The 27,950-nt window shown below is 40.4% G+C and overlaps 1 protein-coding gene across 1 annotated transcript; it reads right to left on the bottom strand.

The window, feature by feature from the left end:
• Positions 1–472: 472 nt before the first annotated feature.
• LOC133883030 (uncharacterized) lies at positions 473–27,577 on the bottom strand. Its single transcript, XM_062322208.1, has 8 exons — positions 27,205–27,577; positions 25,523–25,585; positions 25,344–25,439; positions 11,965–12,012; positions 3,079–3,150; positions 1,241–1,299; positions 886–976; positions 473–784 (listed from the first exon to the last, which is right to left on the bottom strand). The coding sequence occupies exons 1-8, from the start codon at positions 27,520–27,522 to the stop codon at positions 638–640; spliced, it is 894 nt and encodes a 297-aa protein (XP_062178192.1). The 5' UTR covers positions 27,523–27,577; the 3' UTR covers positions 473–637.
• Positions 27,578–27,950: the final 373 nt, after the last annotated feature.

Here is a 27,950-nt window from a genome sequence, read left to right as displayed (position 1 = left end):
GCTAAAAACTAAAGAAATTATATGAATACATTTTGTACGCATCTTATTTTTTAAATTCACCATTGGACTTATAGGACTTACATTGAATTCCATAAATTTATAGGAGATTTATAAGGGACGTATGTGTATCATTTCTCAAACAGTTATTACCTGGTTCACTAAAGCTGTAAACAAGAAGGCTGAAGTGACTTTTTATTTTTTTTTAAACTAACAAAAAAAGTCACCTAAAACACTTTATACTAATCGATTTGAAATATGAAATAGTGAAAACCGTTCTCTTCTCACAGAGTAGGCGTAAACAATGTGATCCCCTGTTCTGTTCAACAGAGCTGTGATTCTGTGAACAAGGTGGTTGATACGAAATAAAAATAGGCATAAATTTGGCGACCAAGTCTGCGCAGTGATTTAAGTCGGTCCTAGAAAAATGTAACCACATTACTGATGAATTGGTCTCCCATATTGAAGAGAGAAAAAAACCGAAGAGAGGCAGGATGCTCCATTTAACTAACACGTTTCCCAAGTTATATAGAATTCAATTGCAATTGTAGAAATGCTTTAGAATTCAATTTCCTAATAACTGGAACAATCAAAAATAAATTTTACAATGCCAAACACAGATTCAAAGCAAGCAAACCCTTCATCTTCTCCGCACGGCAGCAGTTGGTCCGCGCTGGACTGCAGCCGCTGGCTGCTGCGGTTGGCCGCCAGCCTGTTCCTCCGGCATATTCATTGCTTGGGTTACCGCATTCATGATAATAAGTCCAAGAGGGATCATGTACATCCACTGATACAGACACAACAGATCCAATGGTTCAAATTACTTTAGTAAATGAATCTTTGAGGGGAAAAAGGTTAAAAGAAAACAATTCAGTCTTTGGTACTCACATATTTAGCCCAAAAGGATTTTTCTGGTGGCATTACAAGTTCACCCTCTACAGTCTCCCCACCAAGTATCTCTTCAGAAATTACTGGAGTTCTGTGAACAAACAAATTACAACCATTCCCATAATTTATAAACCATTTTTACAAAGACAAAAATGAGAGTTAGTTCAATGAAAAAGCAATGCCTGCAATTGATATATTCACCAATTGATGGGATATCACCTAATCAAATACACATATCTGGACTCCAGAAAACTTTTTTCTTTTTTGGGAAAGTTGATTGAAGCAACCATACCATGCATGACTGAAACTAATCCTCTACAACGTAGAAAGAAAGAACAAAAGCAACACTAGTTACCTTTGTGCCTGCTCGCTGTTCTTCAAAACGGTGTGCGAGTTGAAAGACCACTTCTTAGGCTGAAATAGAGATGACAAAAAGGATGAAAAAGGGTCCTTTTTAAAAATATAAAATAAAATAAAATAAAACAAAAATGATCACCTACTCCACAGCATAATTATCTTTCAATCCTCACCAAACCTAAAGCTCCCTTGCAAAATTATGGTAAAACTCAATCTTCCATGGTGTAGAACAACACATGCTACAGTTCAACCAGCAAAACTCAATATAATTATTTCATTACCTAAATATCACCTGCCACTATTGGATTTAACCATATTAGAGTATTCTCAATAACCTCACCAGATTTTACTAGCCAAAATAGCTAAAAATCATATTTTCTCTATTTTAGCTATCCACTTTTTTAAAGTAGCCCCCAGCCCTAGCAACCTCACAATTTTAACTATCCACTTTTACTATTCCATTTTTAAATATTTTTTTTCAAAGACGTCTTTATTCTTTCTCTAACATTTATATTTTTTCTTTTTTTATAAGTAATAAGCCAATCTCATTAAAAGCGTGAGGCACCCCTTAGTACACTAAGAGTATACAAAAAGAAATGCCTAATTAGAGAAACAAGTAAGATCTGACAAATTTTTGAATGTTTGTCTTTTCCTAACGGTCATATTTCTGAATATGTATCTTATTCTAAGGGTACTCGCCAAACAAAAATCACCATTTTGTTGAGGCTATTGGGGAGGGTTTTTTGTGGTTTTTAGTAAAAAACTATTTTGGTAAGTCTACTAAGAATACTTTTATATGATTAAAACTCAAGATTTTTTTTACATATAAATGTTGACAAAAGGGCCTTGTCAATCTCACAATAGGTCAGAAGTTTGCCACCACAAAGATGACCAAGATGCTAGCATCTTAACTGGAATGAACAAGTTCATGATTATTTTGTATAAAGAGCAGCCCAGATTTTTGTCACACTACAGAAAAACTTCCATGGTTAGTTTTTCATTTCAACTCGGCCATTATTAGGGATTTTAAGCAATTGAAGTAAAATCTGAAACCAACTGCAGGTGTTCTAGCTGCTTAAATACTAGTCAAATGTTTCTTTTATATTGAATTAAGGCTCCGTTTGTTTCAACATGAAATGTTTTCAGTGTTCGACTACGTTTGAAAAACTTCGTAAACCGAAAAACAACCCCTCTTTCCGTAAAATGGTTAATATTTTTTTTATGACAACATTTTCCTTCCACATATCCTCTTTTCAAATCCCCCCCCCCCCTTCTTGGCAAAAACCACACCCCAAACACCACCCCTCCCCTATCAACGTCATCCCCCCGTCTGAACCACCCCAACCAATGCAGCCCACACTAGAGCCACCCTCTGCAAGTGCAACACAACATAGACACGTACCCCCTCCCAGTAGCTACTCGCTTCTACTGTGTTTAGAAATTTGGATGTAAATGATTTTACCATTTCAATGAGAACCAAATAACAACAAATGTTTTCAAGTCAAACACCGGAAAATCAATAGTTTTTCCAAAAAATATTTTCAGCTAAAAACGTTTTAAGCCAGAAACTATTTTACGTTGAAACGGAGCCTAATAATTCCAAAAGTTTCCAAAAAGAAATAAGGGAATTTCTAGCAACTATATGTGGTTCCCCAATTCTGATAAATACTGGGTGGGTAATTAAGACAATCTCAAATAAATTCCTTCGTAAAAGCCACAGGAAACAAGAGATGAAAGCAACTCAACAAAAATTTATTCAGAAAAGCAAGGGCTTATCATTTTCCTACTCTAGCTTTACTTAACAGGACCAACAAACAAAGATCAATTCTAACTTACAAGTTTCAATTGCCGGGGATGTGGACATGCCCCAGGGGAGCCATAATTAACGGCCAAGATGTTGATGCCTTCCTGCATCGCATAAAACAACAGGAAAGTATTGAAAAATAATTACAAGTACCAGAGCAAAAATCAAATGAATTAGTGTCAAATCCAACAAGAATTTTTTTTTTTTTGATAGGAATATATATATATATATATATATAATCAAAATATCATTAAAAACATAAGGCGCTTCCAGATATACAGGAAGTATATAAGAAAAAACACCAAGCTAGAAGAAGAAAACGTAATAAGAAAATCATGATAACTAATCACCAAAGAAAAAACAAAAGCAGTTGTCCAAAGATATAAAGTTTTGAAGAAAAAAGATTTAATCTCCTCCCGTGTCCTCTCACGATTCTCAAAACTTTTGTCATTCTTTTCTCTCCAAGACACTACAAAAGACATGAAAGTACTATCTTCCACACAACAGTACTCCAAGTGCTGCTGGCAGTCCACCAACAAGCATACAAGTCGACTACCCATCTAGGCATATCTCAAGACAGCCCAAATCGACTGAAGAAAACATTCCACAAGGCACTGACAACCTCACAATGGAGTAGAAGATGGTCCACAAACTCCCCATTCATTTTACACACACAACACCTATCAACCACAATGATATGTTTTTTCCGAAGATTGTCCATAGTAAGGATCTTTCCTAATGCCACCCTCAAATGAACCTTAGTCCGCCAAATACTCTTCTAAGAGAAAAGAAAACAACATTACAACCCAAGACGCTATTGAAGGAACTTACATCGAACAACAACAACATTCTTCGCACAAGCAATTCCAAATAAAACTGAAAAAGGCATCCTTTAGGGTCATATTCACACCACAGATCATGCTAGAATCTAACATTGAAGCCTTATCCTACCTCAAATCTGGTATGACTTGAAAACTTCACCCCAACTCGTTCTAATATTCTTCCATAACCCCAACCCCATATGATCTCAAAGGCACATTAGAACACCACCCTCCCCAAGAACTACCAAATTTAGAGTTCACGACAACTCTCCACAAGGCCTCTCTAATGCCCATAGTTCCATAACAATTTTCCTAAGAGAACCCAAAACCCTCCCTCAAAGATCCGAGAACAAACTTTGAACCAGCTTATCAGGTGATATATTTTTCTTTTTTTGATAACTAATAGCATTTTATTAAAAAGCACAGAGGGATGCAATCTTAGTACACAAGGAGTATCAACTTATCAGGTGATATTTAAACTCATCGCCTAGTCCACCTCATAAGAAATCACATAGAAGCTTCTCAATACGGTTTGCAACACCCGTGGGGAGAAGAAAGAGGTACAAGAAATACGTAGGTAAATTGGAAAGAGTACTCTTAATAAGGGTAACCCTACCACCCTTAGACAAATACATCATTTTCCAACTAGCCAACCAACACTATCTTTTCAATAACAATGTCCAAAAAAGGTTAGCCTTATAGGAGGCCCCCTGATAAGCGTCGAATGTTGCACATTCAAGCCCCTTAACTTATATATGTTAATTCCTTAGTATTGTTGTTTGTTTGATTTTGTGTTGTTTTAATGTTTTCAGGTTTTAAATAAAGATGCAATTAATTCTATTGATTTTGGGCTTAAAGCACACTTTGAGAAGACCTAGAAGATATGTTTAAGCTTAACCAATCATAATAGAATACCTATATGATGTGGTTAAGTTTAATCAAATCAAGTGAAGTGAAGGATTAAATCGAAATTTCTCTACTAAGAGTCAAAAATCGGATTGGATTCAAATTTGGATTCTGCATATATCTCAATGTTTGAATCATAACTTTTGCCTCAGATATTGGATTGCAATAAAATTGGTGGCATTGGAAAGCTAATAAAATATTCAACAAATATGTCAGAAATAGCTTTTCTCTAATTCGAACGTTTACTATGCTAAAATTGCCTCACAATAAAAGACCGCAATTCTGGACGAATTTGAAATCCTTTTCCTACATGGATTGAAGTTTCAATCTCCTACTTGGACAAGAAGACTCAAGAGACGATTTTTCTGGAATTCCAAGGGCTTCTAAGACTTGTGTGCTCCCTATAAATAGACCCCTAAGCTTCAAGAGAAGGGTGCTTGGGGCTTGTGCTTAGATTTAGACAGAAAATTCTTCTCGGAGGCCTGACAAGTTGAAGAGGAGAATACCATGGCAGGAGGCCATCCCAGCACCACGATGAGCGGTTAAATTCCTAATAGGGTGTTGATGTAGCCCTTTCCAAGTAACAATGGTTTAATTGTATTTTAATTCGGGATTTTCTCTATGCATGATGGTTGTATAACTGTGAGAATTGATTTTAATGTTTATATTCAATCATTATGAATTTTTTATCTTGTCTTAGAAAGTCTTTTATATTGATTGAACTCAATCCTTCATATTTTCTGTGATTATGTGAATGATTGTTATACAACGGTTTTAATTGATATATGATCAAGAGGATTAGATAGACCATGCATAGGAAAGACGGATTGTACTACACCCTAGTTTAGTGTAATTTAGGTAGACAGTCCGTGCCAACCGAAGATGGGTTATATTATTCCATTGATTGTGTGTATATCCTATTAAAGACGTAGCTAGTCCATGCCTAAGAAAGACGAGTCGTACCGCATCTTAGTGGTTAGGTGGACGGTCCGTGCCAACCGAAGATGGATTATACTTATTCTTTAGAGGTAATTTCTTGACTACTCGAGTGAGACGAGCCCTATATCATGCATAGTATGAATTTCCCTTGTTAATTTATGATTGACCATTGTTATGCGGTGAGTGGTAAAATCAATCCCATATTCTTTATCTCATCCCTACTATCTTTACTTTTATGTCTTTTACTTTTATGTATTTCTTTTTATAAAACAAAAACCAAATCAAACATCTTTTTAATTAAGTTATATTTAATCTCGATAAGCTTGATAATAATACCTACGCAGTCCTTGAGGTTCGACACCCTCAACATAGCCCTATCCTATAAGGATTCGTACTATTGCGAGTGGTAATTTTATTATTGATATATTTTTGTAAACAAAAGACCACATCACCCCCAACGGAAGACCAAGAGACTTCAAAGACACAGAAAACCCCACAGACCAGAACACTAGCCAACACATCCACATCATCAACATTACCCACAATAACCTATTTTGACTTAGCCAAATTGACCTTCAAGCCCAAGACAACTTCAAAACATAAGAACAAGCACTGCAGGTGACATAGATGAAATGGATCAGCCCTACTAAAAATCAAAGTATCATCAGTAAACAAAAGGTGAGAGATATCAATCCCAACATTTCATATCCCAACATAGAAGCCAAACAACAAACCCCAACTCACTGCAGCAAAAATCATCCTACCCAAAGTCTCCATCACAATGACAAACAACAGACGGAACAAAGGGTCCCCTTCTCTCAAGCCACGAGAACTACTAAAAAAGCTAGTGGGAGTGTCCTTTCACCAAAACAGAAAAACGCATCGAGGAAATACAATGAGTTACCAATGAGTACCGTTTTCCCCCAAAACCGCAACTCCTCGACATGTACATCAGAAAATCCTAGGTCTATTTTCCAGAGAACACCCAACTCTCCAATCTTATTCTACTATCAAGGCATTCATTGGCAATAAGAATAGATCTAAGATCTGCCTACCTCAGATGAAAGAATTCTGCAACTTAGAAATAATCCTCTACAACACCATCTTTAGCCTGTTTGCTAGAATCTTAGAAATAATTTTGTAAAATGCCACTCACTAGACTAATCGAGCGAAAATTATTGGGAACACCAACCCCTGAAATCTTCGAAATGAGAGAGATAAACGTAGCATTTAGGCTCCTTTCAAACTTACTTCTACATTGGAAGTCACGAAAGACCTTCACAATGTCTTCTTTTAAAACAACCCAGCAAACTTGGAAGAACACCATAAAGTAACCATCAAGGCCCAACGCCTTATCACCATTCATAGCTTTCACTACCTCCAACACCTCCCCTTCCTCAAAATCTATCTCCAACCAATTAGCCTCAACCTCACCAATAGAGTCAATAAAAAGGCCATCCAACAATGGCCTCCAACTAAACTACTCGGTATACAACTTTTTATAAAACTAGACAATGTGTTCACTGATCTCCAACCGGTTGGTAGAAATTATGCCATCAACCAACAAGGATTCAATAGAGTTCTTCTTTATGTTGGAGTTAGCCATTTTGTGTGAAAAACTCCATACACTTATCAACCTTCCTTAATTGCAAAACCCTAGATTTCTACCACCAACTCACTTCCTCCGTGAGAGTGGAACTCTCTAACTAGCCTAATACTTCTGCCTTTTTTATTCTCTCCTTAACACCTAATGTCCTCTCTTCTTCAATGATATCAAAAACATGTAACTCTTCCAAAAGGATCTTTTTCTTCCTCTCTACATTGCCAAACACCTCACATCATTCCATTTCCATAAATCAGCTTTCAAAGCCTTGAGTTTGCAGGCTAAAATGAAGCTCGAAGAGCCTTGGAAGTAATAAGAGTCCCACCACTGTTTCACCCTATCCATAAAACCCTCAGACTTTAGCCACATGTTTTCAAATTTGAAGTACCTACTACCCTTTTGAAAGTAGCCATAGTCAAGGAGGATCGGGAAATGATCTGAGCAAAATCTAGGAAGCCTCTTCTGGGACACACCAAAAAATTGGGCTTACCACCCTGGAGAAACGAGAAATCTATCAATTCTAGACCAAGATGGTGAGTCCCCATTATTCAACCAAGTAAAAGTTCCACCAACAAGAGAGAGGTCCATCAAGCCCCGATAAAAAATGAAGTCAGCAAACTCCACCATAGTTGGGCATAAACCAGCCTCTCCTCATCTCTCACTAGGGAACTAGGTAACGTCAAAATCACCCCCAATGCACCAAGGCAAGTTCCACCAACTGAGCATACCAGCCAGCTCATCCCAAAGAAGCCTTCTATCCCAATTAGAATTAGGGCTATAGACACCCGCAAAAGACCAGGTGAAATGAGCTTCAACGTTTCTAATAGTAACAGCCAGGGTGAACTCCCTCACACACTTGTCGATCTTTTCCACCACCCTCCTATCCTACATAATCACAATGCCACCTAAAGCCCCTCTGGAGTCAAAACAATGCCAATCCACATGATGGCAACCCCCACAAACTACGCACAACACTACAGGACATGACTTCAAGCTTAGTTTCTTGAATAAAGACAGTGTCAACCTTCCACTCACTGGGTAAGTTCTTCACCCTCATACATTTATCCTCCTCGTTAACACTACAAGACATGACTTCAAGCTTAGTTTCTTCAAAACAAACCATGTCAAACATCCACTCTCTAAGTAAGTTTCTCACCCTCAAGACATTTAGCCCCCCATTCAACCCTCTCACGTTCCAAGATAACAATTTAGGCTTCATTAAGAACTAAGAACCCCATTTCCTTTCCTTTTCTACGTCTTGAAATCTCACCTTTGGAATCATAATCGATAGAGTACTCCAACCTTCTTAACTCCCTACTTCCTTTGTTACCCAGTTTAGAATTGGAAGCCGAAACCTCATGACTACACAAAACCCACACACGAGACCCCCACAACCTGATGGATCTCCTTCACTCTCTGCAAAACCCAATCTGAGTACTATAAACTTGAGTAACCAGAATTTCCCAACATAGCAGGGGAATATGAACTTAGGGGAATGCAAAGGCTTCCTCCCCATTGAAAATATCCGCGTCCCAACAAAGTGTCAGGTCGTACACAAGCTGCCAATTCCCTCCATCACAACCCAAATCCATCCCAACCAAAGAAGACAAAGCAATTCCTTTCCTCTTATCCCCATTAACATTGGTCTCCCAAACGACACCTGGAGATGAACAAGGAACAAAAGGAAGAATGACCGGTGAAGAATTAATTCTCCCCTTTTTAACAGCAAGAGACCACTCAGCAGACTCAGGGTCTAATGCAACATCAACAAGTCCTGGTAGACAACCCCCAACAGGCCTTGAGAGGAAAGCACCACCACCCAAGCTGTCTATCAAATACCTCAACACCACTGGGGCCGAAACTAATACCAGCGATCATTGTTTCCTCACCAACAACTATTGAGGGAGGTGGGAAGAAAGGTTTTTTTTTTTATAAATAAGAATCCAATCTCATTAAAAGTGTAAGGCGTTACTTAGTACGCTGGGAGTATACAAAGGAAACACATAAATAGAAAGAGAAAAGCGAGCAAGAAAGACATCAAAACTAAACGACAAAGGGTGCACATTAGCCATAGTCCAAAGGTAGAACAAGGATAAAATCTCCTCCAAGGTACTCTCCAAATCCTCAAAGCTCATATTGTTTCTTTTCCTCCATAAACACCAAAAGAGGCAAATGAGCGACATTTTCCACACCGCAGCACTCTTTGGCCTTCCAAAGGACCACCAACAAGCTAACCCGTCTGGGCATAACCCAAAACACCCCAAAGCAACTGAAGAAAGTACTCTACAAAGCAGAAGCCGCGTCGCAGTGAAGAAGAAGATGAAATACGAACTCCCCAGGTGGGAAGAAAGGTTGTGAGAATACGTCCGTGTACGAAACCTTTGACCCAGATTCGCCGGCAGAATCTAAGACATGTTGATGAAAGCACGATGAAGACCCTGCATCACCTCTGGCTAGGTCTGCAGTTCTCACTGTGCTCCCCTTGCCGAGGATCATCAGTTGTGGAGTAAAACTAACTGGTACAGACCCAGAAACAGAAACTCTGGCGAGAGTACTCTCCTGGCCAAGGTTAAGGAGCAATAGATGAGCCAACTGTTGTGCACGATGCAACAGGACCACCGGGAGTAGAACTAACTGCTATTGACCCAAAAACAGAAACTCTAGCTAGAGTACTCCACTTAACCTCCCCCAACCGACGTTGAGGAGCAGCGGTCAAGCCATCTATTGTGCTAAAAGTGATAAGACCACGAGGCTAACCCAAACTCGTATCCTTCGCCATGTTCGAGTCCAATATAATGCACCCCGAGCCTGATGGCACAAACCCCTCTTTCATTCTCCATTTAACAAACAATTTCGTTTTGGGCTTAATGGGAAACTTAGCCCGTGTAACCCCAGGGCCCATCAGATCCTTCCCCTTAGAGTCTCAATCTGTGTGGCCCACCAAAAGCAGTCATAAGATACTCACAACATCATGGGGCATAGACGGGCCTTCTGATGCACTAGGCGTTGGCTCACACCCACTAGGCCTAATCTTCTTCCTCCAACACATGGGCTCTGGCCCAAATCCAACTACTCTAAGCAACGCACCACCTCTATATTGATACATAACAACATATCTCTAAGGGTGCGAAGATAGAAGCTTTCACCCAAACGTGCACTGTCCTCCCTCGAGCTGTCGTCACCAACAAAAGACCTGGGATTTCCTCCATTCCCATACGCAACACTAGACACAAGCCGCCCAATCATTTTCTCTCCTGTCGTCGCAGACAATTTTGAGTTCCCAGAAACACCCTTCACTAGTAGGGACACTGCCAAAGATTTCACCACCTCTGCAAACGACCTCTTCCCTCCAACCTCCATTGTAGAATTCAACATCGACAGCCTTAAAAAAAAAAAATGTACCCACAAATCCATTGCTATATTCATGTTAAAGGTATAATAGTAACACTCCCAGTTATTTATAGTTAAATCATTCGGGGGCGTTACATTAACTGCCAGTTATTCATGTTTGCCTTGGGAAATATTGACATCCTGCCTTTTTAAGAGTGTTTGGACCTTAAGAATTTTAGATAAATATGTGGCAGCATTGTAGGAATTCAATTTATATACATAAAATAAAGACATTAAAAAAGGAAAAAAAAAAAAAAAAAAAAAAAAAGTTTAAAACAAGTAAGAGGTTTAAAACAAAAGCTTGTAAACATGCCCGGCATAATATAAGAATAATTGCGTTATCATATGGCCAATGATTAGATATGGTTAGAATGTTAATTAAATAATCAAATTCATAATTTTCAATTAGTTTAAACTTTTGGGACAACTAATGATTTGATATAACTAGTAGAGGTTTAAAACATCATGATCCGCACTCTATAACTAGTAGAGCTTTAAAACTATATGTATCCACTTAATAGAAAATGTTACCGGCTAATAACTAGGGTAAAAGGATGAAGATGGAAGAATGGAAAAGGATAAACTAAGAACGCAAACTTTGTATAAGAAATAAGAAGTTGTGCAGCCGAAGATGAGGTCAGTATCCCCTCAATAATTGTGAAGAGAATGATGTGTGCAACAAGAAGTTCAAGAAATAAAGACGAGAGGAATCTCAATATGGTCTACTTTCAATGTAGAGCCCTAACTGTAACCTTCAATAGGTTTGTATGATACCTATGGAGTCTCATTTTTTTGTTTCCATGGAAAGAGAAACAAAGAGGGGAAATACATCTTATTACAGCCATAGTAGTCATTAATTTAAAAATATGTTCCTACCATCCAAAGACTCACGGTAGTGGGACCTAAACAAGTAGATTCACTAAATAGTATATAATCATTAATCATAATATCAATATTATAACTTTTAAGCCAACCACATGGGAAATTTCCTCCAGTTTGTTAAGTCCCATTTTCTACTACCAAAGTAGTTGACATAACCTACCAAATTCCAAAGGCATGTCTATGACAGCCTAGAACAAACTTATCACTTAATTACCCAAAAAAGAACAGAAGATTGCTAAGCATATAACCTCAAGAAAATGAAATTACACTTTAAAACATGAGAGAATTAATAAAGTACAAACAGCAAGCAAGGATCTAGTTTTTCTTTTGATAGGCAGCAAGCACGAATTTATAATGACTCCCAAAGTTGAGATTACCATGTGTATAACAAAATGTTCATCCAAACCTTCTCGTGGAAGACATCTCTGCATTTAAACCAAATTGTGGAGTTAGTGCTGTCTCAGGCTAAGCCAATTATAATCAAACTTTGGAGGCACAAAGAAGTTTAAGCATGGGACATTGGTATAACCTTTTTGATTAGCATAATAAAAATTAATCTTAAACTTTCAGAAGCATATGAATCTTTGTCCCCATGGATGTAAATGGGAAATATTATACTAAAAAAAAATTGAACTTCTCTTGCCACAAATTGTTCTTTTTAGAAAAAATAATAAAATTTTGATAAAAGTTTATTGTAATTAAGAGGGGGGCTGAATGGGTCTTGTTGAATCATTTCCCATAAAACAAAAATTTCAATAAACAAGCACATTTTTTTATAAGTAATTCAATCTCATTAGAAAATAGCAGAGGAGCGCAACCCTAGTAAACATGAATTAGGAAGAAAAAGAAAAAGAAACGTCCAAAAAATCATAAAACTAGAAAAAAAAAAAAAAAAAAAAAAAAAAAAAAAAAAAGACAAACTATTCTACGCCGCTATCCACATGTAAAGGGATTTGAAACATAATTTTTTTCAACTCTACCACCAAAGTCTCTCGATCTTCAAAGCTCCTTAAATTCCACTTTGTCCAAATACATCATATTAAACACAGAGAAGTCAACCTCCAAACTTCCAAAATGTTACGGCTTTCTATTAAAGTATTGATTAAATGATTAAATTTATCTATTCCTATCAACTTAAGCTTTTAGGACAAGTGGTAATTTAACATGATATCAGAACAGAGGTACTGAGTTCGAACCCTGTTTCTTTTATTTACCTCTCATTTCAATTAAATATTCCACGTGTTGGACTTCACCTATTAAAATGGTGGAAAGTGTTAAGTTTATCTCTTCCTATCAGTTTAAGCTTTTAGGGCAAGTGGTGATTTAACACTTTCCACCTAACCTCTCTACTCACCAACTCTCTCACCCTTCTAGGCATAACCCAGTCAACACCAAACAGATGGAAAAGTAAACTCCATAATTATCTTGCCACTTCACAATGAAGAAGAAAGTGATCAATGGACTCCCCACTCTTTACATATACAACACCAATCCACCACTATGACATTCCTCTTCCTTAGGTTATTCAAAGTCAAGATTTTTTTTTCTAATGACGTTCTCCACACAAAGAACACCACTCTCGAAAGAATCTTAACTCTCTAAAGAGCAGAGGTGCACAACCCTAGTAAACATGAATTATACAAGAGAAATCCCTATTAGGAAGAAAAAGAATAACAAAAGTCTAAAAAATCATAAAACTCGAAAAAAGACAGACTATTCTACGCCGCTATCCAAATGTAAAGGGATTTGAAACATAATTTTTTTCAAATCTACCACCAATGTCTCTCGATCTTCAAAGCTCCTTAAATTCCACTTTGTCCAAATACATCATATTAAACACAAAGAAGCCAACCTCCAAACTTCCAAAATGTTACAACTTTATGTTAAAGTATTGATTAAATAATTAAATTTATCTCTTCTTATCAGCTTAAGCTTTTAGGACAAGTGGTCTTTTTTATTTTTATTTTTTTTTTATAAGTAAGAAGACTTTATTAATGAAAGCGTAAGGCGTCTCTACGTACACAGGAAGTATACACAGGAACCACCAAAGCTAACCCACAAAAACCCAACAGAAACAACAAAACCCAAACCCCCAAAACAAACTACAGTAGAACCCAAGTAAGAAACTAAACAACCCACCACCCACCAAAGCACACAAACCTACATCATGTGTGCCTTGCCTTTCCTACTCCTAGAAGGATCTTTCGCAACACCATAATTGATAGAATTATGCAAATTAAGTAACTACCTTTTTCCTTTAGACTTTTGGCGCGCAATCATCTTCTACCGCTGAAAATCTTCTTCCATGGCATCCCTAATTGCCAAGGCCTCCTCCCCAAAAGCCCCTTCCAATGCCCAATCCAAGGGCAATCCCTCCCAATAATCATCTTCCTCCTCCCAAACTACGATCTCCCCGTTATGATCAAAACCGACAGGCCAATTCCGAGATTGGGAGAAACCATTTCCCTCAACAGAACGAGGAATGATGCAGCCACTCGGAGGAGAGGAAGGACCTGCTACCCCGACGTCCTTGACCTCCCGCGGCAAAACGGGAGGGACAGAAACAATCGGGAGAAGATTGAGAAATCCCTTCCTAAATAGACCCTGTTTTGCTGGAGTCTCTGTTTTCTTTTTTGCATGAAACTCTCCACCTGTATCCTTAAAAAGAGCAGACCCAGCACATAGCTTCGAGGCTTCCAAAGAGTCTGATAAAAACCCATCATTCCAAATCACAGAATGCCCTACCCTGAGCTCCCTAGCCCTCCTGTAATACTGCTGAAAAGGGCGACTTTGCAGCAAGGGGAAGGGGGAAGAACGAATCTTCTTCCCCAACTCAGAGGCCCCTGAGGGAGAAGGAATAGTTGAAGTGGAGAGCTCTGCACCACACAAAAGCCCAGTCAATGCCGGAGGAGCAGCCAAGGTCGCCAGAGATGGGAAGACGAACGGAGGAGCCGACTTAACCAGAGACGACCCACCCCTAGGTCTGTCTTCGCACAAAGGATCCCCATAGGGAAACTCCATCATCAATTCTAGCAGAATGTCTTCGCACAGCCCAAAAGAGGCCACCAGCGTCATCTCCGGCGTGAAACTCGACAACCGGGAGGAACTGGGTTTTGGCATGAGACGACCCAAACGCAAGCCCTTTCGTCTCAATCCGAACCTTGAAAGCCGGCCCAGAAGTTTCTTAGCAACCCGGCCCAAAACCTTATTGAACCCTATGACCCGCTTACTCCACGTGCACAACTTTGAAATTTCAAATTTCAAATTCGCAAAGATCATGAGTTCGAATCCTGTCTCCTTCATTTTTTTTTTGATAAGTAATAATCTGACTTTATTAAAAGCGTCAGGCGCCCCTTAGTACACCGGCAGTATACAAGACAACGCAATGCTTGAAAATAAAAAAACAGCCCTAAAAAAGAGAGAAGGAAACCCACCGAAACCAACCCACAAAATCCCATTCATACAAGGAAGATAAAACACCCCAACCCCATCCAAACCCTCAGAACCCAACACCCAATAACCCCAACCCCGACCCTCAACCTACCGAACCTGAGCCTTTCCTCTCCTACTCCAAGGACGCACACTCACACCGTCGTAGTTGATGGAGCTCTTCAAATTCTGCAGTTCCCTCCTTCCTTTGTTCTTCTGCCGCTTCCCCATAGTATCCCGATGAAAATCCTCCTCAATGTCATCCAACATAGCCAGGGCTGCATCTTCATACACCGCACCATCGGACTCCCACTCCAATAGCAGATCAGGAGGAATAAACCCCAGGGGGTGGGGAGAGTCACCTATTTCTCCCTGATCCCACACAACAATCTCCCCAGAATTACTAAACCCTACCGGCCACTTCTGAGATTGGATACAACCATTCGGAGTGGGATTCTCACCCTTGACATCTGACTTCGCTGTATCAACGTTCAAGGGGGGAGGATCTTTCGGGAGAAGGAACCCGCGCCGAAGACCCACACCCCCAATCGACTTCGGCAGAATCTGCTCCACAGCCCCGTCCAAAACCTGGGATGTACCCGAACACTGCGACTTCGGCGAGCCCAAGGCAATCACAGCCTCATCAATCAGAGATTTATCCATCTTACTCGTTTTAGCCTTCGATTTCCGCTGATACCTCATGATCGATTTTGTTTCGGACGGGTAAATGAGAGACCCACTGTCCGTCATCACAGGAAGAGACAATCGAATCCTCTCACCCAGAGCAACCGCACCCGAAGATGGGAATTCAAAACCTTTAGTACCCGCCTCCAGACCCCCAAGTGCATCCGGAGTTTCCCCCGTGGTATCACCCTCCCTCAAAGACGCGCCTACCTTGGACCCCCCACCGGTAGCCGAAGAGCCCAACCTCCTACCCAAGGCAGAAACATCCGCAAACTTCCCTACCTGCCGACGGAGAGACGAAGTTTCTGGCGCACTAAGAGCAACGCCTACGTGGTCACGCCCAGCACCGACAGACGAATCACCAATCTCCCCAAGCTGAAGAACCTCTACGTCCGACCTCACCCCAGCTGACAAAAGCCTCTCAACGGAACTAACCTCCGACTTCGACGCCTCCGGTGGGGAGGAAAGCAGAGCCAGATCTCGACGACCCGGATTCGCAGCCCTCACAACTGGCTTAGGCACCTTAGCCCCAGCCCGACTCCTGGACCCTATGAAAGCAGACCATCTCTTAAGCTTCCGGCCCGCAGCAAAACCCAACCTACTTTTGGGCCGAACTGAGGATATCAAGCCCAATCTAAGAGAAGACCCACCAGCCCACCGCAAAACCTTGGACAGGCGCCCAAGGACCTTCACCATCTGCCTTAACACTCCAGACACGCACGCCGAACAGCAACTGAGACGCTCAACAGCATGGCGGTCCTTACCCGTGGGTTCAGTCGCTACCTTCTCCATGGCGTTGCAACCCACTTGAAGCGGCTTCTTCTCCAAATCGCACCAGCCCGACTTCCACACCTGAGATCTGCAACCCTCGACAGAGGCGGTATCTCCCGAGCGCACCACCTCCGCAAACGATGAAGATCCCACAACCTTTCCAACCCATCCCCCCACCTCCTTCCCCCTTGACTTCTCTTCCGGCGGGGAACCACCGAGCCCGCACCCTACCGCAATACCCACCACTTCTAACACCTTGCGCAGCTCAGCGATGAACTTGAGCCAACCCCATCCACCTCGCCCCTCAGGAATGCGAAGGAACCCTCTCTGAACGTCCACCCCATAGACCGCTACCTCCATAAACCTTCCATTAATGTTACCTCCGGTACGGACTATCGTCACCTTCTCCCCCTCCCGAAACGATTTCACAGAATCAGACTTACCAATTTCCCCCCTCAGCGCCTCCATAGTCGAACCCAGCCATTCGATACACTGGTAGTACAGAAGTACCGCACCGGAATAAAATTTCCGCTTCTCCTCCACCCTTAGAACTGACTCCCCTTCAATAACCGAGAAGACAAACGCTTTTGCCTCCACCAGAAATCGTCTTTCCATCCCTCACAACCCTAAAGCGACGCGCCTCAGATCCCTATAAGAGATCGAAAGTCCATTATATCTGAGAGCCACCTCCAGTGAGGCGATACGAACCCTTCTGTCGCAGCCAACGAACAGCAAGAGCTAGCGTGACGCGCCTGCACGCGCCGCCACTAGCACGGCAGAATAAATGAGCGGGATGGCAGTAGGAGAGAGAACGGAGAGAATTTCAAAAAATAGTGTATATCTATATATACGTGGAATAAATATTCCACGTATTAGGCCTCACCTACTAAAAGGGAGCTAAATCCCACACATGAGGGGGAGTATTAAAGTATTGATTACATGATTAAATTTATCTCTTCCTATAAACTTAAGCTTTTAGGACAAGTGGTGATTTAACACTTTCCACCTAACCTCTCTAACTCACCAACTCTCTCACCCTTCTAGACATAACCCAGTCAACACCAAACAGATGGAAAAGCGAACTCCATAATTCTCTTGCCACTTCACAATGAAGAAGAAGGTGATCAATGGACTCTCCACTCTTTACATATACAACACCAATCCACCACTATGACGTTCCTCTTCCTTAGGTTATTCAAAGTCAAGATTTTTTTCTAATGACGTCCTCCACACAAAGAACATCACTCTCGAAAGAATCTTAACTCTCTAAATACTCTTCCAAGAAAGAACTAGTGGGAATGGATAATAACTGAGGATAATAAGACCTCACTTCAAACTTTCTCCTTTTGGAAGGGATCCAACATATTCTCTCTCTTTTTTATAGATAAGCAAAAAAAAATATCATTAAAAAAGTGTAAGGCGCCCCTAAGCATACAAGAAGTATACACAAAGACCACCAATACATAATAAGCAAAACAAACAAAGAAAACACCCGCAGAAACCCAAAAAGATCATCACCTCCTTACCTCAAGCTGATAGAATACAACTCAAAAGAAAGAAAAGATCAAATCCACCTCCCAATCATGCATTGGTTTGTGAAAGAATAGGGAAAAGTACATCTACCCCACTCAAACTACTACCTAGTTCTCTTCCTGCTTCATCGAACTCACATTCTTCAGCCATGGCAGAGGTACAATTCTCCAAGTCACCTATTAGAACGATTTTAAAACCGTATAGAGAGGACACATTTGTCCTTTCTCATGATCGTGTCAGGCCGAAATGGAAAGGGGTGAATCGACGTACTGGTGGCAAGGAACACATAAGGACAAATCGGGATCAAGCTGGAGAAGGGAGTATCAAGGTAGGTGCTGTCATTTTTCCTGCGTGGAAGATAAGAGTGTCCAAAGAAGGAAAACGTCATTTTTTGACACATGTACGAGGTAGGCTTATTATTAGGATGAACGAGAAAGGGGTAAGACATATGTTGTCCGCCCAGACAACGCTCCGTAACCCACCTATGAGCTCATTACACAACCCGAGTATACCAGCTGTGGGCAAATGCGTGTTATCAAAAACGGGTTTAGACCCAACGATATCTTGGTCTTCGGGTAAATAGAGGCCGGATTCACTGCGGCTATTGTACCTGGACCTTCACAGGAAAGATCCATCTCACCTACTTGCTTGCATGGGCTAACCCTCAAACCCTTTCTACCAAGTCCATTCTTCTCCAAGGTTTTGGGCACATATAGCTTCAGTTTCCACACTAGAGACATGTTTCGGCCCAACATAGCATGTTGGCCTACCTTCAAGCCCTTACCAACAGGACCATTCCCTACGGATGCCATAAGTGGATCTCCCATAAACACATGTCTTACCCCTTTCTTGTCCATCCTAATAATAAGCCTACCTTGTACAGGTGTCAAAAAATGACGTTTTCCTTCTTTGGACACTCTTATCTTCCATGCAGGAAAAAGGACAGTATCTACTTTGATACTCTCTCCTCCAGCCTGATCCCGATTTGTCCTTATGTGTTCCTTGCTACCAATACGTCGATTCACCCCTTTCCATTTCGGCCTGACACGAGCATGAGAAAGGATAGACATGTCCTCTCTCTACAGTTTTGAAATCGTACCAATAGGTGACCTGGAGAATTGTACCTCCGCCATGGCTAAAGAATGTGAGCTCGATGAAGCAGGAAGAGAACTAGGAGCTCCTTCATGCAAAATAGGCTGAGCCGAAACTTTACCCTTCATCTCACCAATAATAGACCTAGAAAAATAAACCTCCTCCATGGCTGATGAAGATGAGCTCGACAATGCATGAGAAGAACCAGGAACTTCTTCATGCACAACAGAAACTACCGAAGCTTTTCCCTTTGACTTAACCTCCACCACATCCACCTTGAAAGAATTGTCCACCAAACCTTGGAAAGGCCTGTGTTTCTTCCCCTTCGCCTTGAAAGACATAGTCGAGTTGAAAGAAGAGCCAATTTTGTCATCACCCCTAACGGAGTCGCCATGAAGATTTGAAGAAACGACAGCCTTGCTGTAAGAACGGTCCACTAGAACCGCACACTGAGCTGGCAAAGAAATGGCCACCTCCGGAGGCACTTAAGTCACAAGGATATAAGGTTTCAACAAAAGCCTCAGCACCTTACCGAAACCGCACCAACCCCATAACACTCTACCTTCAGGCAGGAGTATGACTCCCCTCTGTCCACCTCCACTAAACTCCTCGATGACCAGGTAAGCACCGTGGGAGTTACAACTCTTGTGGCATAGCACTACACCACTAGAATCTCTTACTTTCCGAACGAAACCCACACTAGTGTCCAGACGAACCACCTCCTCCATCATCGTTAGGAGCCATAAAGCTCCCTCTCTTCCCAAAAAAATTGACCGGATGTATCCCTTACCACGCTCAATAATCCGAAGCCTGAAAGATTTGCCCCCTGAGTCGAATACGAACTCAAAGGATTTCAACTCAACACAAAATATTCTGCCCATAATAGTGACCCCAACTAGGAAGCCACCCAGATTATAACTTCCAATCAATGGAATCTTTTGACTCGTTTTAGTCTCTTATATTCCTCGAAGACGCATCCGAGGGAAGTGGACAATTTGTTGTGAACTCCCTCTAGCAGCCAAAAATTTACAGTGAAGAGTTATTATACTCTGTTACAGTCAGATGAGCACAGTTCTTTCCCTTGGAGAAGTGTTTGGAAGGTCAAGGCGCCTCCTCACGTTGCTTTCTTCTTATGGACAGCAGCACTTGATAGAATTCTCACGGTGGATACTCTAAGAAAGAGGAGCTTCTCTTTAGCTAATTGGTGTTGTTTGTGTCAAAAGAATGAGGAAACGACTAATCACCTTCTCATCCACAGCGAGTATACTTCGGCTCTCTGGCAATTGATCCTTAATCTTTTTGGAGTCTCGTGGGTTATGCCTAACAGCATCCAAGAACTTCTTCATTGCTGGAAAGTACAAAAGAGGGGACATCTCATAGAGGCTATCTGGAAAGTTATTCCTCCTCTCTTAATGTGGAGCATTTAGAGAGAAATGAATCTTCGTATTTTCGAGGATAGTGAGAGAAACGTGTTCTTTCTAAAATCTTCCTTTTTGAGATCTCTCTTGGGTTGGGTTCTTGTTAATGTTCCTAATTTTGTCTCTACAAATTTAGTTGATTTGATTAGCTTTTTACATTATAGCAGCTTATAGAGTTGAGTCCATATTGTATACTCTTCATGTACGTGGGTTTAACCCTTTTTTTCACACTAAGTCTAAATTATTCATCAAAAAAAAAAGTCTCCCAAAAATTATCAATTGTGTCAATGTCCCTCCTAAACTACCAAAAATTGTTAATTTTTCCCCTAATGACAAAAATACCCTCAATAAAAAATTCTAAAATTTTTTTTAAAAAAAAATGGGTGGCCGAACACCCTCGAGTGGTTTTTGGGGGGTGGCCGATTTCGGAGTGGCCAAGCCACTTCGAAAAAACGACTGGGGGAAACTCGGCCACCCCCAGGTGGTTTAGGAGTGGTCGATCCACCCCCCCCCCCCCCCAATACATTTTTTGGGGTGGCCAGACACCTGGGGGTGGTTCTGCCACCCCTAGGGGTGGTTTTCGAACCACCAATTCTTTTTTCTTTTTCTTTTTTTAATTTCGTTTTTTTTTCGAATTTATAGGGATATTTTTGTCTTATTGAAACAAATTTAGGATTATGTCTTTTTACTGGCTTTTTTTTTTGGGGGGGGGGGGGGGGGGGGGACATTTTTGGTAGTTTAAAGGGAACATAAACGCAGTCGATAGTTTCAAGGGGACATTGGTAATGAAGTGATTTTGAGAAAAGTATGTATACAAAACCCTACAAAATATATTCCATTAAAGATTTCCATTTTGGAACTACATATGATCTGCCACCTACGTGGACTTACAACATGCAAAACTAAACAAGTACGTAAAATAAATCTTCAAGGGTTGTAACCCACACCATAGATCATGCAAAAACCTAGCATTGGACCCATCTCCCACCTCATATCTAACAAATATGAGAAAACTCCCCATGCGCCAAGGGTGGATGGCCTATCTTTCCTATCTATTGATGCGGATGAGAGTATTTGGTTAAAAGAGAGTTTGAGGAGAAGGTGGTGTGGGATGTGGTCAGGGATATGAATGGAGATAAGGCACCGAGTCCAGACGGCTTCACAATGACTTTCTTTCAAAAATGTTGAGAAATATTGAAAAATGATCTTATGGCTGTATTTGCAAAATTCCATAATAGAAGTCAGTTTCAGAAGAGTCTTAATACTACTTTTGTTTCTCTGATTCCAAAGAAAACTTGTGTTGTGGACGTGAACGATTTTCTCCCTATTAGTTTGATGGGGGATGTATAAGATTATTTCCAAAGTTCTCGCGAACAAGTTTAAGTCAGTATTGGGCAAGATTATCTCCAACACACAGAATACTTTTATTGGCGGTCGACAAATTTTAGATTCAGTCCTTATTGCTAATGAATACTTGGATGGTCAAATTCGATCAGGGGAACCTGGGCTGCTGTGTAAGTTGGATCTGGAAAAGGCATATGATCATATTAATTGGTCTGCAGCTTTAGGTAAAATTCTGACTCATGACAATCTGCGAAAGAGGAATATTGTGGTTATTGAGTGGTGTTGTATGTGTAAAAAGAATGGGGAGTCTATTGATCATCTGTTACTTCATTGCGACACCGCCCGTGAGCTTTGGAGTTTTATGTTTTCTTTATTTGGAATTGAATGGGTCATGCCACAATCGGTGCTGGGTTTGTTGACTACTTGGGGTGCTTCTCAAGGGCATGGCCTAGCAAAAAATGTTTGGCGTTTAGTTCCTCACTGTGTTTTGTGGAGCATTTGGAGGGAGCGGAATGCGAGGCTTTTTGAAGATGTCGAGACTGTAATGGTAGAATTAAGGAAGCGTCTTCTTAACACGCTATATCTATGGATAGCACCCCATCTTTGCCACCTAGGTGTTTCTACTTTTGTAGACTTTCTTAATTTATAAGTTGTTCCTCCCGTTTAGGGGCTCTCTTGTATACTTCCCGTGTATTAGGGTTGCGCCCCTCTGCGCTTTTTATTGAATTTTAAATTACTTATCAAAAAAAAAATATATATTAATTGGGACTTCTTACTCTATTTGCTGCAGAGTTGTGGTTTTGGGGAGAAATTGAGGGCTTGGATAGAATTTTGTATTTCTACGGTGAAATTTTCTATTCTTGTGAATGGAACCATACCTAATTTTTTTAATAGCACTCATGGGTTGCGACAAGGGGATCCACTTTCACCTTTATTGTTTGTGGTGGTTATGGAGGCATTGAGCTAGATGTTGATTGCGGCAATGGATCAGGGTTACTTGACAAGGTTTTCAGTGGGATCTAAGGATTTTGATGCTTTAATTGTGAATCATTTACTATTTGCCGATGACACGCTCATTTTTTGTAGTGCGCAAGCAGAACAATTCGACATTTACGTTGTATCTTCTTATGCTTTGAGGCAGCTTCAAGATTGAGGATTAACTTAGGAAAATCAGAAATTGTTCATATCGATGAGGTGGAGGATGTCGAAGGGTTGGCTCAACTCCTTGGATGTCGAGTCGCATCTTTGCCTATGACATACTTGGGCTTGCCGTTGGGTGCTTCTTATAAGGCCATTTCTATTTGGAATGGTGTTATTGAGAAAATGGAATGGTAGTTGGCTGGATGGAAGCGGATGTATTTGTCGAAAGGTGGTCAACCGGCTCTTCTTAAAAGCACTCTTTCCAACCTTCCTACGTATTACTTGTCGTTGTTCCTTATTCCAATGGGCGTAGCAAATCGACTTGATAAGCTTTTAGGGGATTTTTTATGGGGTGGCATTGGAGATGCAGCAAAATTTCATTTAGTGAATTGGAACAGGATCTGTACTCCATTACAATCAGGTGGGTTGGGAGTTCACAATTTCATCCAGTTTAATAGAGCTCTCCTGTGAAAAGGGATGTGGAGGTATGGTAGGGAGAGAGAGGCTTACGGAGAATGGTGATTGACGTCAAATTTGAGAGTCTAATGGGTGGGTGGTGTTCTAAAGAGGTGTTGGGTACATTTGGAGTGGGCATGTAGAAACAATTTTTTTTTTTTTTATGACGAGGAACCCCTCTAAGGCAGGGCCACTTCGTATACCCACCCCTATCAGGTAAACCTCGAATCCATATAAAGCGCCCCCTCCACACAAATCGGGTAATACTCCGGCTTCGCCGGCGAGCTGACCCCAAGGAATTGTTTGCACCCAAAGAGATTTGAACCTTAGACCTCATAAGACTACCACAAAGACCAATGCCCTTACCACTTGAGTCAATCCCTTGGGGTTGCGTGTGAAAAAATATTAGGAGGGAGTAGGATAAGTTTCGTAACTTTGTTCATTCTGAGGTTAGGGTTGGGTCACATGTAAGTTTCTGGCATGATTTGTGGTTTGTGGATAAATCTTTGAAACAATGTTTTCCAGTTTTGTTTAGTATTGTGAGGAATAAAGATGCGAGGGTGACAGATAATTTGGTTGTTCAAAATGGAGTTACTAAGTGGAATGTCATTTTTACACATCCAATCGAAGATTGGGAGATGGAGATGGTACTTTCTTTCTTCGCTCGGCTTTATTCTATTTCAGTTCGACATGGAGAGGATGATAGGTTAGTTTGGAGCCTCTCCAAAAGGGGTCTATTTGAAGTGAAGTCCTATTATGAAGTGTTGTCCTATTATGAAGTGTTAAATAGGAAAGATAGCCCTTCATTTCCTTGGAAGAGTATCTGGCGTGTTAAGGCTCCGGCGATAGTGGCTTTCTTTATATGGACAACAGCTTTAGGTAAAATTTTGACGCATGATAATCTGTGAAAGAGGAATGTCGTAGTGATTGTGCGGTGTTGTATGTGTAAAAAGAGTAGGAAGTCTATTGAACATCTGTTACTTCATTGCAAAGTTGCTCGCGATCTATGGAGTTACATTCTTACTTTATTTAGGGTAGAGTGGGTTATGCCACAAAGGGTGCTGGAATTGTTGACTAGCTGGGGCGCGTCATTTGGGTATGGTCCAACTAAGGAAGGTTGGCAGTTAGTTTTGTTATCTTTAATGTGGTGTCTTTGGCAGGAGTGGACTGCGTGGCAGTTTGAAGATGTAGAGACATCGATGTTGGAGCTACGGAAGTGTTTGCTTAACACGTTATATATTTGGATAGCGACTCATCAGAATTTGAGTGTTTTTACTTTTGCAAATTTTTTAAATTTATTTTATGTTCGTTCCTTTTAAGGGTACTCTTGTATACTTCCTGTGTATTAGGGTTGTTCCCCTCTACGCTTTATTAATGAATTGACATTATTTATCAAAAAAAAAAAAAAAATCTCTCTCCATCCACAAATCTTGGGGTATATAACACCAACCTCCCATCAAACTATCATATATAATTTCCACCACCGATCTCCACAAAGCCTCCCTCTCTGTAGCATAACGTCGTAACCATTTTCCCAAAAGAGCTCGGTTAAACTGAGTCAAATTTCTTACCCCCAAACCACCTGCTTCCACTGGAATACAGAAACTCATCACCAATTCCACCCTACAAAAAATCTCTCTAAAGTTTTTCAAGCCTAGTAGCCATGCCTACAGGAATAGGTTAAATTGATTTTCTTGATTAACATTATTTTCTTTCGAAATTAGCCTTATGCCTGATTCACCAAAATGTTTGAGTGCCACAAAAATTATAAATATTCTTAATAGCAAAATTCAGAAACTGGACAAAAGGCATAGAAACACCTAATATCTGGGTCATGCAATAAAGTCCTTCGAACCTTTGGCATGATCCTTATATAAAGAACTACTTACTGCTTTCACCGAGGAAATAATGAACTCCCTCCCAGGGGGGCTCAAAACATTGGATGGCAGCCTTATTTTATAGAAATCATCTCCTTTCAGTACATTCTGCAAGAATAGTATCAGCATCTCAGCAGATTGTAGAATGCTAATTTGCAAAGAACCAAATAAGTTTAGGAAAAAAAGATTACTTGAAACTGCTCCTTCTCAAACTCAGTAAAAGCATCCCTCGAAAAACGCAGCTTTGTTAGAGTCTGTTACAAGTAAAACTACAAGTCAGTCCAGCAGTCTATGCACTATTTCCAAGTAATAACAACAAATTTAGGGCCTGAGAGTGTAAGAACAGAGAAAATGATCACACCTAATTATATATTTAATTGCAGAGAAAAGTCACTAGAAAATAAATTTTTAACTTTAGAAAATAAATCCACAAATTCTTCATCTACTTGACTTGTAAAGGATTGATGAAAGTAAGAACATCCACTAACCTAACCCAGTTGAGCACAAAACTAGTTTCTCTTAGCTGAGGTAAATCTTTTCAGTTTCTATGAAACAAAGTAAGCTAACAATTTTAAGAAAACAATGCTCCAGTGGTCACTCAATGCTACTAATCGCAGATGCCACTCAACGTGACCAAGCCACACGCTTGATTGTTAGGAGGAATCACTCAACTCTAAAAGTAAGAACACCTGCCAATAATTTTTTAAATCAAAATCACTGTATTGAGTTTCCGTCATTTCTCATTGATATTAATAGGTAGTACAATGCATAACCAGTTCAAACTTACAATAAAGGGTAGACAACTTCTAACTAATGCAACTTAATGAGCAAGAAAACTACCAACAAGATTATTAATGACTTTGACTATATTAATGACAACTTACTAGCCACTTGGACACTTAAATTAAATGACACATGTTGTTCACATGGCTACCACAACAGCTAGGGTTATACTCCTCCATCACAACATGATTCCTTGGCAAACTCCCATTATGCTTAGTTTTCGAAACAGAACAAGCTACAGAACTGCACCTCCATCAAAAAGGTTTCCAACCAATCAATTCAACAGAGAGGGAAGGATGCAACAGCAAGCCATGTAAGTCGGATAACCACAGAGTATACATACAATTTTCCCATACTGGTCAAAACTCCAAAGGAATATCCTTTGTGGAAATGTGACTTAATAACATCACACCAATATTGGTCGGCATTACTCTTTCACATGAGTTCAAATTCCCTTATCATTTTCTTCTTCCTCGAAGTAAATTAACCATATGAGCCAAGCACATGTTTTTTTTTCCACAGACAAGAAATAAGCCACGCATGCTCCTAGTGATAACCAATTTCAAATTTCTTCTACCAACAGGACACTGAGCAAAGCATTCTGTGTAAACTCTCAGGTCTTTCATCTTTTATTCAAATATTCCGGAAACATTCTCCACTACGCAGAATTACTGACTCCTCGACATAAACCATCATAAGTTTACAATATCGTGCTTCAGAAAAGCATTTAACAGAACAAACTTAAAGAAAACAAAAAATTCAAACTCAAACTAAAACTTATAGTTTATAATTAACAAAAGCGTAGTGCAACTCTTCCCGTTCATTTATCCCACACATGTCAAAAAAAAATTAACCCCATAACCATAACCAAATGAACTCCAAACTCCTATTAATGAACATAAAAATATAAAATTCCGAAGTGCAAAGTATACATGAAAAAAAAAAAAAAAAAAAAATTAACCCATTAACAAATCCAGCGCAAACTCTCAAACTTCAATACCTATCTCTTCCATTTCCTTCCACAAAAAATACTCACACCTAAATTTCAACAGAGCCAAAAGGAACAAAGACCAAGACCCAAGAAACCAACCTGGCCGCCATGGTTCCAAGTCTTGAGGCGAGCAGTGAAGGTCCCAGCAGGCGAGAACTCGGAATCTCCAAAGGCGTGCTCGAGTAAAAACTGGATCTTGGAGTCCGGATCCGAGTCCGAATACCTCTTCCGGGTGGTCGTTGTCGTTGGTGGAGGTGGGGATGATCGGGTGTGCGCGAGATCAGGGGACTTAGGGTGCACTTGCACTCCTCCTTCCAGACCGAACTCCTCGTCGTCGAGGAGGAGTTCATCGGATCGGAAGGCTAGAGATGAAGAGAACAAAAGAGAGAGTGTCAAAAGCGAGTGCAACAGAGACATCGTTGTTTTCGTCGTCCCACACACACGCACAGAGGGTGGCTTTAGGAAGTGTATTTTCTCTTATTTTCTTTTTCTTTTTTCTTTTTTTGCTTTTTTTCGTTCTAGTAAGTTACATTGGTCTTAGAAATCCCGTCCTAATAAATTGCGTTCGTCTTAAAAACCGTCTCACAAGTGGGTATGCTCTGTGGTTTATGGTTGAATATCCGTATCAAACGTATCACATTTGTTTGCAATTGGCAGTAGTCGGGGATTTACTTTCGACGCGCACCACCCAGGCTACATTTGGTGAGATCAGGATTCTCTCAAATTTTCTGCTTGAATTTAAGATAATTTGAATAGGTAATTGTAGTAAAGTACTTATGAGACCCACTTGATCGGTTAGATAGTTTGACAACTCAATTTTTATTTATTTATGTGAGTCCCATAAG

This window comes from Alnus glutinosa, chromosome 12, assembly GCF_958979055.1.
Source record: "Alnus glutinosa chromosome 12, dhAlnGlut1.1, whole genome shotgun sequence".
Taxonomy (NCBI): Eukaryota; Viridiplantae; Streptophyta; class Magnoliopsida; order Fagales; family Betulaceae; genus Alnus; species Alnus glutinosa.
The sequence above is the reverse complement of the archived record's forward strand: the minus strand, read 5'-3'. Positions and strand labels throughout refer to the sequence as shown.